The sequence below is a fragment of the Schistocerca americana genome, chromosome 8 (assembly GCF_021461395.2).
Source record: "Schistocerca americana isolate TAMUIC-IGC-003095 chromosome 8, iqSchAmer2.1, whole genome shotgun sequence".
NCBI lineage: Eukaryota > Metazoa > Arthropoda > Insecta > Orthoptera > Acrididae > Schistocerca > Schistocerca americana.
Genome location: NC_060126.1, coordinates 389,487,476 through 389,503,238, shown reverse-complemented (window position 1 = coordinate 389,503,238; position 15,763 = coordinate 389,487,476). Strand labels below are relative to the sequence as shown.

Genomic DNA, 15,763 nt, shown 5'->3' with positions numbered 1-15,763 from the left:
TGAGTGTATGGATGTGTACAGTTATGGAGACAACCTCACAAATCCTTAGACCCTGCATGTCAGCAGGGGACTGTTCAAGCTGGTGGAGGCTCTGTAATGGCGTGGGGCAACTGCAGTTGGAGTGACATGGGATCCCTGACATGTCTAGATATGACTCTGACAGGTGACACATACATAAGCATTCTATCTGATCACCTGCATCGATTCATGTCCATTGTGGATTCTGGTGGACTTGGGCAATTCCAGCTCGAAATGCAACACCCCATTTATCCAGAATTGCTACAGAGTGGCTCCATTAACACTCTTCTGAGTTTAAACACTTCTTCTGGTCACCAAGCTCCCTAGACATGAACATTATTGAGAATATGTGGGATGCCTTGCACTGTGCTGCAGGATGCATGGTGTCAGTTCCCTCCAGCACTACTTCGGACATTAGTCAAGTCCATGCCACACCATGTTGCGGCACTTCTGTACGCTTACATGGGCCCTACATGATATCAGACAGGCCCATTTCTTTGGATCTTCAGTGTAGAATATTTCATTTTATTTCAAAATACATTTTTCAGAACTACAACAAGCTTCTGACTTCATTTAGAATTCCAACACTAGTCCTATGAAATGAGTGTTCATTTTCAGAGAGTTTAGAGGAGAGTGCTGGTGAACTTTCATCTGAAGGAAAATCTGAAGATCAGGTTCTGCCATTGCAACTGACAGGCTGTAATTGTCACAGTAGATGCAGAAGAGTTAGTATCATCTGGTGCTAGCTTTGCTTGCTCCTCCTCTCCACATCAACCTGAAATTCTACCACATGGTTTCCCTGTGCAATGTTGTCCATGCTGAGTACTTAGCTTCCTGCAAAGTTGCGATAGAACATTTGGATTTGGATCTGAAGATGTAAGCTGTTTTTCCTGCACAAAATATACCAAGTTATGCCCAAATTAAATTCCAGGAATTTAAGAAGATGGGGCCTGGATAAACTGAAAGAACCAGAGGTTGTAGAGATTTTCAGAGGATGCATTTTGGAATGTTTGACAAGAAAAGGGGAAAGGAATACAGTAGAAGAAGAATGGGTAGCTTTGCGAGATGAAATAGTGAAGGCAGCAGAGGATAAAGTGGGTAAAAAGACGAGGATTAGTAGAAACCCATGGGTAATACAAGAGATATCGACTTTAATCCATAAAAAGAGAAAATATAAAAATGCAATAACTGAAACAGGTGAAAGGGAACACAAATGTCTAAAAAATGAGATCGACAGGAAGTGCAAAATGCCTAAGCAGGAATGGCTAGAGGACAAATGTAAGGAAGGTGAAGTATATATCTCTAGGGTTGAGATACATGCTGCCTACAGGAAAATTAGAGAGATCTTGGAGAAAAGAGAACTACTTGTATGAATATCAAGAGCTCAGATGGAAAACCTGTCATAAGCAACGAAGTGAAAGCAGAAAGGTGGAAAGAGTATATAGAGGTTCTATGCAAGGGAGATGTACTTGAGGGCAATAATATGGAAATGGAAGAGGATGTAGATGAATATGAGAAGGGAGATATGATACTGCATGAAGAATTCAACAAAGAGCTGAAAGACTTAAGTCAAAACAAGGCACCATTCTGACAACATTCTGTTAGAGCTACTGATAGCCTTGTGAGAGCCAGCCATGACAAAACTCTTCCAGCTAGAGAGTGAGATGTATGAGACAGGTGAAATACCCTCAGACTTCAAGAAGAATATAATAATTCCAATACCAAAGAAAGCAGGTGCTGACAAGTGTGAAAATTACCGAACTATCAGTTTGATAACTCATGGTTTCAAAATATTAACATGAATCCTTTACAGAAGAAAGGAAGTTGACCTCGGGAAAGATCAGTTTGAATTCCGGAGAAAGATAGGAACATAGGAGGCAATACTGACCCTACGGCTTCTCTCAAAAGATAGGTCAACAAAAGGCAAATGTATTTTTATAGCATTTGTAGACTTTGATGAAGGTTTTTCACAATGTTGACTGGGACTCTCTTTCAAATTTTGAAGGTTGCAGGGCTAAATTACAGGGAGAGAAAGGCCACTTACAATTTGTACAGAAACCAGATGGCAGTTATAAGAGTCGAGGGGCATAAAATGGAAGCAGTGGTGGATTTATTATTATTATTATTATTATTATTATTATTATTTCATATGGCTTTAAATACAGCATCATATCACATCTGGTACCTTTTGAGATAAATAATATATATACAGTACATACTGATTACAAGATAAACCACTGATAATGATAAATGTATATAATATCAAGTCACATAGAATAAAACAATAAGTGATGTGTAATTTCATAAGGTGACTATGTAGTTGGCATAACTGTACTGCTCAAGGATGGATGTCAAGTCCTTTTAGCCAGGCAGTAGCTTCTCCCTTAATTTCCTTAAAGAGCACTCAGTGGTGATGTGCTGTAGTGTCTGTTGTGTCCACAGTCAGAGTCAGGTCTCTCAACCATGTTCCATTTATGCAGTGGTGGAGAAGGGAGTGAGACAAGGTTGTAGTCTATTCCTGGTGTTATTCAATCTGTATATTGACCAAGCAGTAAAGAAAACAAAACAAAAATTGGAGTAGAAATTTAAGTCCAGAGAGAAGAAATAAAAACATTGAGGTTTGCCAATGACATTATAATTTTGACAGAGACAGCAAAGGACCCGGAAGAGCAGTTGAATGGAATGGACAGTGTCTTGAAAGGAGGATTAAGATGAACACCAACAAAAGCAAAATGAGGATAATAGCTGAAATAAATTGGGTGATGTTGAGAGAATTAAATTAGGGAATGAGACAGTTAAAGTAGTAGATGAGTTTTGCTATTTGGGAAACAAAATAACTGATGCTGGTTTAAGTAGAGGGAATATAAAATGTAGACTGGCAATGGCAAGAAAAGCGTTTCTGAAAAAGAGAAATTTGGTAATATCGAGTATAGATTTAAGTGTCAGGAAGTCCTTTTAGAAAGTACCTGTATGGAATGTAGCCATATATGGAAGTGAAACATGGATGATAAACTGTTTAGAAGAGAACAGAAGCTTTCGAAAAGTGGTGCTACAGAAGGCTCCTAGTATTACAAAAGAAAGTAATTAGAAACATGTGTGTTGCAAAAAAAACGGGAATCCTGTCAACCACTGTTAAAAAATTTAAAAATACTATCTATCCCCTCACTTTACATATATGAGATGGTGGAGTTCCTATATAGAAATCAACATACACTAGACACTTTTCATTTTGACTACAACTACAGCACTCGCCACAGAGATAACTTCAAACTTCCAACACATCGTTTAAAACTTTATGCCCAAACGCCAGGGTATAAGGGGTTAAAAATTTTCAATAAAATAAAAGGCAGTAATATATTTAAAATGGAGATTGGTTCACTGAAAAGATTGCTTTTTACTCCTCTGGTGGAAAAGTGTTATTATTCTGTCGATGAATTCATTGAGGACAGCTTCACAATCTGAACACAGGGATTGTATTACATGTATTATTTTATGTACATGTGTAGCTCTAACTTAGAAATGTAAAATATAATGTAAACTTTTGTATTTCTCTTAAAAAAGTGAAAAAAGTTTCTTTTGTAAACCTTGACATGTCTCCTGTACATCAAATCAAATGATTTGAAAATTGTACATAATGAGATGAATAACTAATTAGGAGGTATTGAATAGAATTGGAGAGAAGATAAATTTGTGGCACAACCTGATTAACAGAAGGAATCAGTTGGTAGGACATTGGGGGGGGGGGGGGGTACAGTTGGTAGGGGGGGGCGGTAAAAATCGTAGAGGGGGACCAAGATATGAAGCAAAAACATTCAGAAGGATGTAGGCTGAAGTATTTACTCAGAGATGAAGAGGCTTGCACAGGACAGAGTAGCAAGGAGAGCAGCACCAAACCAGTTTTTGGACTGAAGGCCACAACAACATGCCAACATAACTCTTGCAACTAAAGCTGATAGAGCATTTACTGGAAAAGTATTTCAGAACTGGACAAAGGCTACTGAAAAATTCAAAGCACATGAGAAGAAAGCTGTTCATTCTCAGACTGTATTAAGTCATATTCAGTTAAAAGCAACTACCTACAAAGTGGAACTATCTCAACTGAAATTTGAGCAACAAGAAATGGCTTTAGAACCACTGATGATCATTATTAATAGCCTTAAATATCTTATCAGGTAAGTATTAGCTATTAGAGGACACAAAAACTTTGAAGGAAACTAAATGGAATTGTTGAACTCCACAGTAAAGGAAAGCTATCTTTCAAACTGAGGCTTCAAAGAGAACAAAGTTGCACCCATCCAAAGATAAAAAATAAATTAATTGAAATCCTAGGTAAAGAAATTTTTAACAGTATAGTTAAAAACTGCCCCAGTCAGTCCTTTAATTACTCAGTGATTTGTTATGGCACAAGGGATATTTCAGGTGATTAACAAGTTTTTGTGTAATAAGGTGTGATGACACTTTTGATCCTCACTAAAGTTTTTAGGGGTTCTATAAAACTCATTATGTATGTGGAGCAGACATAGCTGCACTCATTTGTGATGTTCCTGTTAAATTGCAACTATCTACACTGATGAACAAAAACATTATGATCGCTACCCACCATGAGCTTGAATGCTTCCTGGTGGTGTTACGGGCATATGACACAGTAAGGAAAGAATGTAAGCAGAAGAGAGATGAATGGGCAATCATTATAGCAAAGATATAGGCTGCAAATGCAAAAATCCACTGTTATAAGTAGTTTTGACAAAGGTCACATTGTTATGCCCCTGAGGCTGGAAACGAGAATCTCTAAGAAGGCGAAGCTGGTCACCTGCCATAAGAATCTACAGAAAATGGTTGAAGGATAATAAAATAACAAGTAGGCCATATGGTATTGGATGACCATGTTTCATCACAAAATGTAGATGTCAGAGAATCCTGAAGCATTACATGGACAGACCCACGTAATTTTATGTACAAATGTAACATCACAAAAAATGATGGATAGCACAAAAATGTATACTAATCTATTTTTTTACTGTAAATAACTTCATATCGAAATAACTTATGTACACAAATTTTGTGAACCACAGTTATAATTTCATAAATAACATTTCAAAGGTATAGCAGCAGTCAGCCTGTGGCTGATTGCAATCAATTATAATACTTGTTTTTTCACTTGTACTTGACATATGGAAGTTTTAGTCTGGCTGTGAGTCATGCATGGTTAGCCAAATGATAAGGTGACTGGTTGCTATAAGCAGAAAATCCAGGTTTGAGTCAAGGTCAGGCACAAATTTTCGTTGTCGTCATTCCATTCTACAGCTGATGATAGTCCTTACTTGCAGTTGCAAATTCATTTGATGTGTTTTGCAATGGCTGTGGTCACTGCAGCATCTATTCTTTTGGACATGCATGCATGTCCGGAACTCTGCATCATTATGAGAATAACACAGGCACAGCAATATTGCATTTATCTACCAATATCAGACAAGCGACTTTCAAGTATAATGGGCTGTACAGGAAAGTACATAATGGTAGAGAAGTCACACATGAACTAGTAAGAGTGAATTATGCCTGTCAGTATTACATAAATGCAGAGAAGCATGTTGCCTCTAGCCCAGAGACGGATTAGGCATAGCACTGATGGGACTGTGAATGCAACAAGTAGCAATTGAAACTAACAGACTCTTCAAAAGCTGAGAGTAATATTTACCAAAAGCTGCTTCATGCAGACAGAATGTGAACTACATAAATTGATTCTGTTGCTTATATTTATTCCAGTTGTGTACCACTGGTTAAAATAGAACAGTTTTTTTGTTCAGCTGCAAACACAGACCTCATGTATAAATGTAATTACAAGATTAGATGAGAGCCATAATTAACAAACATACCCCTGCTGGTACATGGTATCCAGAAAGAACAGCATCATGTGCCAGTATCCTCCCAATTCCCACAGAAATTGGATTGAGACGAAATGTCTCCTTTAAGGCAGCCTTCGTATAGGATGCCTGATTAAGCACTTGTGAAGTCACAGGAGTACTCTTTTCTGGAAGAAGTTTCAGTGCCTCTTGATGCATGAGCTTCTGGCTTTCTGGGTTCATAGCTAGATGGTACAGGGCAAATGATGATGAATAAGAGGTCTGCAAGAAAAAAAAAATTTGTATTAAGAAATTCTCATCGTTCCTTAACAGAATTTACATAGTTAAAGGCATCTGTCTGCCTCCATTTCTTGTCATTATATGGGATTTGTAATTAACGTGTTCTTATCAGTGTTACTCTCAAATAAAGATGCAGTTCTGCAACATGCCCTTAGTTTAATAGCATGAGTCAATTCCTTCTTGATATGTTATTTAGTTTGTTCTCTAGCCTTCAGTACACAAAAAATAAGTGCTAAAATAATTACTGAGATCTCTAAAATAGGCTTTTACTATGTAATATCAAATGTCCATGATGGGAAGGGGGCAGGGATCAGGGGGAAGGGGGGGGGGGCAGATAAGAAGCACAGAGATTATTTGAAATCCACCACCCTGACATCTTCAAGAAAAGTAAAGAGAGTAAGTAAGCGAAAACTGAAGATTTTTTTTTTCTTTGTGCACAGGGGGGAGGGGGGGTCAGAGAGAGTAGGGGGGAGGAGTGAAGGAGGATGTCATGCAATAGTGGAAGAAAAAGAGGCCACAATATACAATGCAATGTGGAATTGACAATAGACAAAAGATAAAATACTGGAAAAATTGGCAGAAACAGTCTTGAAACCAACAAGTACATCTATTTACTACACACACAAATAACTTTGCACTTTTATAATGGATGCTGGGAACTTAAGCATGGCTAGCACATGGGCTGCTGTAGTAATGGTGAGGATGGGAGGGTGGAGGGAGGGGGGGGGGGGCAGAGAGAAGGCGCGGGTGATAGCCCCATGTCCTCCTCACAGGGCAGGCAGCACACTGGAATCAATATTGCAGTCGCAATTCCTATGACAATGCTAAATTGCTACAGCACACGGTATTGTTTCCTAACTTAGGTTGGCAGTAAGTCAAAGCTACACCAATTGCCCCACTCCCAGTAACATGGCAAATTATTTTGTGAATACAGTGGAGCATCGAACATGATCATTGACTATCTAATTAATATGATGAGCTACTCACCAAGCCTTGACATGAGAGCACACAGATAAAGAAATTAATAGTTGCAAATTTTCAGAGCCAATGGCTCTTTCTTCTGGCAGAAGGGTTGAAGGGGATGGAAGAGGGCTTAAGGAAAAGCAACCGTGGGGTTCTGGGCAACTTTTCTGAATGCTATCACTTTTCCTAGCCTCATCAGCAGTTTTCCTTAACCTCTCCTCTTACATCCCTTCAACCCTTCTGCCAGAAGAAGGAGCCACTGGCTCTGAAAGCCTGCAAACTTTAATGTCTTTATGTGTGTGTTTCCCTGCTGCTGCCTGGATATTAGATTTTTTATCCATCCAATTACATCATATTTTCAAAAACTGATTATTCTCATTGCTTATTAACAGAATAATGTTATTCTGATCTTATTACCAAAGTATGATTTACACTTTCAATAGATTTTTGTACAATATCACAAATTCTTTGTTTCCAACAGTGCTTACTGTGTCCATTCCAGCTAAAATCATGTCAACTGCCATCCCTACAATATCCTTATGGCTTAAATCAGGTGATAAGAGATACTGTTCTAGAAGAGACGCCTGATGTCCATCATTTCGCTTCCATCCTTTTTCCATAGCTGTAGCTTTCTGTGATACCAGCTCCAATGCAACACTGAAATAAAACACCACACTTAGAAAATCAAAAAGAAGCATTTCCTCTTTTAGTGCAACTTTTTTAGCTCTTCATCACAAGCAAAATTTACCTCATTTACACAGTAGCTTTTGAAGGAGGTACAGCACACACATTTCAGATTTCCAGAATGATGTGGCCACAGTGGAGATATATTATGTTGTCAAAAGTCTCTAGACAAGAGCACTTCAGAGAGAACTTGCAGAATTTAGTGAATAAGTTTTCTGATCACACAGTTGTAATGGGGGTGACTTCAGCTTCCCAATTGTAGACTGGGATGGTCATGCTATCAAAACTGGTGCCAGAGCCAGGGACTGTGTGAGATTATTCTGAATGTCTTGTCCAAAAATACTTTGAGCAGATAGAGAATCAACTCACGAAGGTAAAGTCTCAGACCTCTTAGTAACAAACAGATCTGAACATCTCAAATTAGATAAAGCGAAGGAGAGTATCAGTGATCATAAGGCTGTGATAGCATCTATGACTATGGTCATTACAAGGAATGTTATGAAAGGCAGGAAAAGGTTTTTGCTTAGCAAGACTTATAGGATATAAATTGCAGTGTTTGAGTACTCTACATCAAATATTTGGTGCTCAGGATGAAGGTGTGGAGTACAAATGGAAAAAATTTTGAAAGCATTGTTCATCAAGATGCCTTGACAAGTATGTTCTGAGCAAGGTCTTAAGGGATGGGAAAGACCCGCTGTCATGTAATGGTCTTGTTAGAAAACTGCTACATACACAAAGACACCTTTCTCATGGATTGAAGAGAAGCCAAAATCTAGCTGACAAACAAAGGCTGAACAAAGTGAAAATGAGCATAAGGAGAGCAATGAGATAAGTGTTCAATGACTTTGAAAGCAAAATTTTGTCAACTGATCTGAGAAAAGAACCCAAAGATGTTTTGGTCTTACACAAGATCAGTAAGCAGTTCACAATCCCCTATTCATTCACTCAGTGTCCATACTCAAATTGAAATGGAAGATGACAAAGAGAAATACTAAATTCAGTCTTCTGAAATTGTTTCAGTGTGGAAGATCATAACACAGTCCCTCCTTTCCACCACTGTACCAATGCTTAAATGGCAGATATTGAGATAATCAATCATGGAATAGAATAGCAACTGCAATCTGTTAGCAATGGAAAGGCACCAGGACCAGATGAGATATCTTTAATATTCTACAAAGATTATGCAAAAGAACTTGCTCCCCTTCTAGCAGCAGTTTATCATAAATTTCTGGAGCAACAAAGGATACCAAACGACTGGAAAAAGTGTAGATCATTCCCATTTTCAAGAAGCATCGTAGGGCAGATGCACATAATTGTAGGCCCATATCATTGATGTTAATATGGAACACATTTTGTGCTCACGTATTGTGATGTTTTTGTGGAATGAAAATCTCCTGTATAAAAATCAACAGGATCCCACAAACACAGAGGTATTGTGAACTCAGCTCATTTTGTTCCTCTACAATATCCACAACACTGCAGACATCAGCATTCATGTTTATGCCATTTTATAGACTTCAGGAAGGCATTCGACACTGTCCCACAATGCTGCTCAGTGAAAAAAAAAAAAAAAAAAAAAAAGAGCTTACTGGGTATTGGACCAGATTTGTGATGGGGTTCAAGACTTTTTTGCAGACAGAACTCAACCCATCACTCTTAATGGAACAAAATTGACAGATGTAAAGGTAATTCTGAGAGTACCTCAGGGGAGTGAGAGAGGATCTTCCTGTTTACAATGGATATAAATGGTCCAGTAGATTGCATCAGAAGCTCTTTAAGGTTGTCCACAGATGGTGCAGTTGGATATAAGAAGGTAGCAATGCCAGTTTGCTGAAGGACCTACAGAGGATTGATAAATGGAACAGGGACTGGCAGATGATCCTGAATATAAATAAATGTAACTAATGCGCTACATGAGAAAAGAAATCTGCTATTGTACAACTACGCCACTAATGACAAATTGCTGGAAACAGTAACTACCATAGAATATCTGAAGTATCTATACAGAGTGATCTAAAGTGAAATGCCCACAAACAGTAGGAAAAGCAGATGGTAGACTGTGATTTATATGAAGAATATTAAGAAAATCTAATTTATCTACTAAAAAATGGCTTACAAGGCACTTGTTTGTCCGACCGATTCTCCAGTACTGTTCAGCTATCTGGCATCCTTACCACGTAGCATGTATAGAAGGGCTAGAGAAGATCTAACAAAGAGTGGTTCCTTTCAGCAGGGGATCATTTAGTCTGCAAAAGAGCATTACAGAGACGCTCAATAAGCTCCAGTGGCAGACACTGCAAGAGAGGCACTGTGCATCACAGAGAGGTTTATTATTGAAATTTTGAGAGGGTACATTCCTGAAAGAGTTGAACAGCATATTACTGTCTCCTACATATGGCTTGAAATTTGACCATAATGTTAAAATTCAAGAAATTAGAGCTAAAACAGAAGCTTAACCCCAATCATTTTTCCCATACACCATTCACGAATGGAACAAGGAAGGAGGGATAACTTAATGGTACCAAAAGTACCCTCCACCACACACCATCTGGTGGCTTGCATGGTGTTTATGTGGCTGTAGCTTACAGCCAATTTATAATTTTAATTCCAAATATTCTGAGAAATTGTAAAAGAAGTAGCTAATGAGATATTCCTTTAATTTGTTTTTGAATATCTAGAGATTTTCATTTTCCTGCCTGATGTCTGTTGGCAACCTGCTGTACATTTGCACAACTGGACATAAAAGTCCTCTCTGAACCCTACATAGGGATGCACAGCACACAGAAATTACATTTTCTTCTAGTATTGTGGCTGTGGATTGTAGAATAAATCCTAAATGCAAATACTACTCAGGAGAATGTGTGTTGGCACGACATAGGTATTTCAGCAATCATTGATCCCACACTCCATACATCATGAATGGAATGGGAGGAATCTATGCACTTCACATCAGTTTTGAGTGTGTAGATGTGAATGCAGATGTAACTGTAACAGTCCCCAGCTTCCTCAAGAGGACTCTGCAGTTTGGTTATCAATGTAACACAATATTCTCATTGTATGCTTCCGTAGAATAAATACTTTTTAGGCTTACCTCCATTTCACCATAGCAGTGGTGAGTGAAACTATACTAGCAATCTTACCTGTAGGACAATTTGGTGAGACTTCTAATCACAAAGCATGCCAAACTGAACTTTTCAGTTAATTGATCCAATGCTGGAATCATTTGAGTTTATGCTGTATCTATGCCTTGGAATTTCACTGTGTAAACTCATTCAATTTATGCCTATTGATCTCTGCTTCTGGTGGCTGTAAGTGAACTTTTTATTCTTATGTTAATACTCTGTCCATGCAAAAGGAATGCCTTTAACATCACATGATTTTAGTAACCACAGCAGAATTTTATGGTCTATGTAATCAAACAAATTTTTCTTTAGTTCTACCATAACTGAGTTTGTGTGTGTGTGTGTGTGTGTGTGTGTGTGTGTGTGTGTGTGTGTGTATTGCTGACAAAGGCCAATGGCCGAAAGCTTTAATTATGAAATTCTTTTTGTTGTACCTATCTACAAATCAGCATCTCCACTACATGGTGGGTGGCAACTTTCCTCCTCATAATAATAAAAACAATGTTTTTTGAAAAATTGTGATTTGCACAACAGCTATAAGTCACTTTATTGTGAAAATAACTTGGTAGTTTTCACATAATAGTTTGGAAATGTGTATACACACATAGTGCAGTAAGCTACGAAGGACTATGAGGAAGGAAAACTTACTTATTAAGCTACGACACTGTGTCTAAAATAGACATATGTAGGATATAAAATCTTGTCCAAACAGTTAAAATCATTCACCATATAGAACATTCAATGTTTAGAAGACTAAAATTAAAATCATTTGAAATGCTACTGAATAGTAGACACACATAACTATATGGCTACTTAAGTGAAAAAAGAGTTTTCACTCTGATTTTGAAGGCAGAAAATAGAACTATGTGCCTAATTTAGCAGTTACTTTCAATAGTAGATGTACTATGTCATATTATGGAGAACCTACTCATTATTCTCTTTAATGAATAGGATGACTTGATAATTATCAGTTACATCTTCACCTTCAGCAATAAGATTGTATTATCCTATTTAATTCCACCTTAAATTCCTAGTTGCAAATGTCTGAAAATAGATGTAATAATGCTGCACTTATCTGAGAACTAATACTAAAGAGGTAGCAGAACTGGACTATTCATTTGATGCCTCAAAATTTCACTATTTCTTGTCTTTTAAAAAGTTCAAGGGTTTTTATCATTTGGAAAATTTTTCACTCCCAAGGGAGTATTATTAAGTGTTGAACTTTGTTTGGGGAAGAGGAATGTTCTGCTGTTTAAGTTTATTATGCAGCTGGATTTCCCAGGAGAGAGCATGGTGTAAGTACTGTTGTGCTGTGGGGTGGCAGTACTATCACAAATGAGGTGCGCCTGCTCCTGCTCCTTTCCACAGTTGACCAAAGTCCTTTCAAGGACGCAAACTGTCTCATTGTTATCAGGGAGGAAGAGACTGGGCAGAAAACTCTCAACTGATTCCTTATCTATCATATCCCAAGATGTTATTTTCACTTCAATGGTTCATAAAGCAGATGCTTATTATTGTTGAACTCCATTTTCTCTATAGTTTATTAGCAGTTTGGAAGAAAGGGAAGTATTTTTAAGGAAATTAGAATGAATAGGTTATACAAACAAATGTTTAGTAACTACAGTCAGTATACTACGTGGGCTTTTCTATAAAGATGAAATCATCTAAAGTCAATAGAAGACTATTCCAGAAGAACACCTTTATTGAAAAACAAGCTTAGCAGGTTTTTACCACCTTCATTATTGGTTGTGGCTTATTTTAAGTGGAGTGATAGTCTATTATACACAAAAATGCTATGATTGATAGTATAAGAACATTATGCAGGATAAAACAGTACTTCACTGACCTCTCCATAAAATGATATGCTATCTTGAACTTCTTGTACAGTGGAGTTTCCATGAATTTCCACAGCTGTAATCCATTGTCTAGTTCCACAACACAGCTATTAGTAGTCTCTGCAGCTTTAATCAGTTTTGATGATCGAGATTCATTTTTCAGTCCATCTTCAGTAAGGCTGCCTAAATTAACGTCAAATGCCACTAACCCCACCACTGAGAATGAAATATAATAATTAAGCATTAGAACAAGTGCAACCATGACATTCACATTTGCTGTGATATGTTAGTTAAATGTGTTATAGGTATTTTTTTAGTTTTCTTTTACACATCTAATCCTGTAGGGCCAAACTGAGAAGCAAATCTCCATGTCATGGAATGTGTCAGAACACGAATTTATAACACAAAGGTAATAATAAATAAAATAAAATGAAATAAAATGTTTATGAATCCTAAAAAGACTACAAGTTATAAGTTTATATGTACATGATCAACAATCTAACACAGGAATTAGATTAATTTTTCAAGGAACTCTGTATAAACATGTAATGAAATTTACATACAAGTAATATGGAACAGTGAGACCAATGTAAACTCTATCTCTCTCTCTCTCTCTCTCTCCCTCTCTCTCTCTCTCTCTCTCTCTCTGGGTTTCAAAATTGACTAAAAATGCACCAATGACATTGCATCAGAAGTATAGGAATTACAAGATAAAATTTTTTTCATATCTCACATGGTAGCATATAAGTTTTATGTTGTTTCTCATACAATGAAGAGCCAAAGAAACTGGTACACCTGCCTAATATCAGGTAGAGCCTCCCCAAGTATGCAGAAGTGTCGCAGCACTATGTGGCATGGTCTTGACTAATGTCTGAAGTAGTGTTAGATGGAATTGATACCGTGAATCCTGCAGTGCTGTCCAAAAATCCATGAGTACGAGGGGGTGGAGATCTCTTCTGAACAGCACATTGCAAAGCATCCCTGATATGCTCAATAATGTTCATCTCTGGAGAGTCTGATGGCCAGCGGAAGTGTTTAAACTCAGAAGAGTGTTAATGGAGCCACTCTGTAGCAATTCTGGGTGTGTGGGGCATCCCATTGTCCTGCTGGATTGCCCAAGTCCATCGGAATGCACAATGGAGATGAATGGACGCAAGTGATCAGACAGAATGCTTACATATGTGTCACCTGTCAGAGTCATATCTACATGTATCAGTAGTCCCATATCACTCAGCCTCCACCAGCTTGAACAGCCCCTGCTGACATGCAGGGTCCGTGGATTCATGATGTTGTCTCCACAACTTTACACTTCCATCCGCTCAATCTGAAACAAGACTCGTCTGACCAGGCAACATGTTTCCAGTCATCAACAGTTTAATATCGGTATTGATGGGACCAGGCGAGGCATTAAGCTTTGTGTTGTGCAGTCATCAATGGTACACGAGTGGACCTTCAGCACCTAAAGTCCATATTGATGATGTTTCATTGTATGGTTCACACACTGACACTTGTTGATGGCCCAGCACTGAAAAATGCAGCAATTTGCAGAAGGCTTGCACTTCTGTCACACTAAACAATTCTCTTCAGCCATCAATGGTACTGTTCTTGCAGGATCTTTTTCTGTCTGCAGCAATGTCAGAGATTTGATTTTTTACCAGATTTCTTATATTCACGGCACACTCATGAAATGGTTGTATGGGAAAATCCCCATTTCATCGCTACCTTGGAGATGCTGTGTCCATCGCTCATGCGCCAACTGTAACACCACATTCAAATTCACTTAAATCTTGATAACCTTCCATTGTAGCAGCAGTAACCTATCCAACAACTGCACCAGACACTTTTTGTCTTTATCATCAGACTGTGCAACAATATCCAGTTTCATATTGCAGACTTTTTTGAGTGTCTTATTCAGTGAAAGCAGTCATAGTGTTGAAAGTAATCCAACTAGTTGTTGTGGAGCTTACAAGAGAGCATTCCTATGTATGAACAATCTTGATGAAACTTGGTGGGTGTGTAGAGAGGGCAAAATAATGCAACACATATTTCATTTTTAAGAGGTGAAACATGCCCCGAAGGTAATTTCACATATTAGATTTAGAGGGTATAGCTTCATAACCAACAAACATAAAAAATGTATTTCAAATAAAAAGTTGAAACATAACAAACACTCTTTAAAATTGTATAATCAACTGTTGAAAAAATTGAACATTTGGAAATTACACCACCATTATTAATGAATTTTGCAAACTGGTAACTTTTGTTACAACATAAATTAAAGATAGTTCCATTCCTCATAAATCCATGTGTAATAAAGCTGGTTTCTCTAACACCATTTTTGGAAAATAAGTTGTACACAATTTGCTGACAGAGTATGTGCAACATATGTAATTAAACTATCTGAATGTTCATTACTATTCTAATTACTTGTGTTATTATTCTGGTTTATGTTTTAAACTATTATATTACATTGTAACTTTTTTTTCATTTTTTAATTTACAGTTTCACATATATGTCTTTTGTTAATCGTAAATAATAAGAAAACTATTATCTTAATATATAATCATTACAGTGATGATAATCAGTAAAGAAACAAAACATAACATTTTTTTACACCATACACACAAGATGAACAAATTTTCTCCCACACTGAGAAAGACAACATCTGTCAAATATCATTTGACTTTTTCAAACATTAGTTCGCCACATATTCATGCCGTCACGACATTTGCGGGTTTCATAAAGAGATCCTCGAATTCTTGGTCTAAACTCACCACTAGTTTCTTTTATAACTATGAAAACAAGGGTAAGCAATTTGCCAGCTGAAGAGACTGATGCCTGAATTGTGTAAGTGAATTTATTCCCATGGTGCATCTTTGTAGGTTCTCAAAGAGAACATCTCACAAATAGTGAAACAGCATACATATTGTCAGCAAATGTTGGTCTATTTGGAAAATGCTTTTGAGTACATATTGCTTGGCAGGCTGTCTGTCAAAAACAC

The 15,763-nt window shown here is 37.4% G+C and overlaps 1 protein-coding gene across 1 annotated transcript in view; it reads right to left on the bottom strand.

Moving 5' to 3' along the window:
* The window catches only part of LOC124545041 (cytochrome P450 302a1, mitochondrial), a 220,302-nt gene that overhangs the window by 45,760 nt on the left and 158,779 nt on the right, over nt 1-15,763 (bottom strand). The window contains exons 5-7 of the mRNA XM_047123826.1: nt 12,774-12,978; nt 7,610-7,778; nt 5,892-6,140 (exon numbers count right to left, since the gene is read on the bottom strand). Coding sequence (XP_046979782.1) covers nt 5,892-6,140; nt 7,610-7,778; nt 12,774-12,978 — 623 coding nt within the window. The remainder of the gene's footprint in view (nt 1-5,891; nt 6,141-7,609; nt 7,779-12,773; nt 12,979-15,763) is intronic.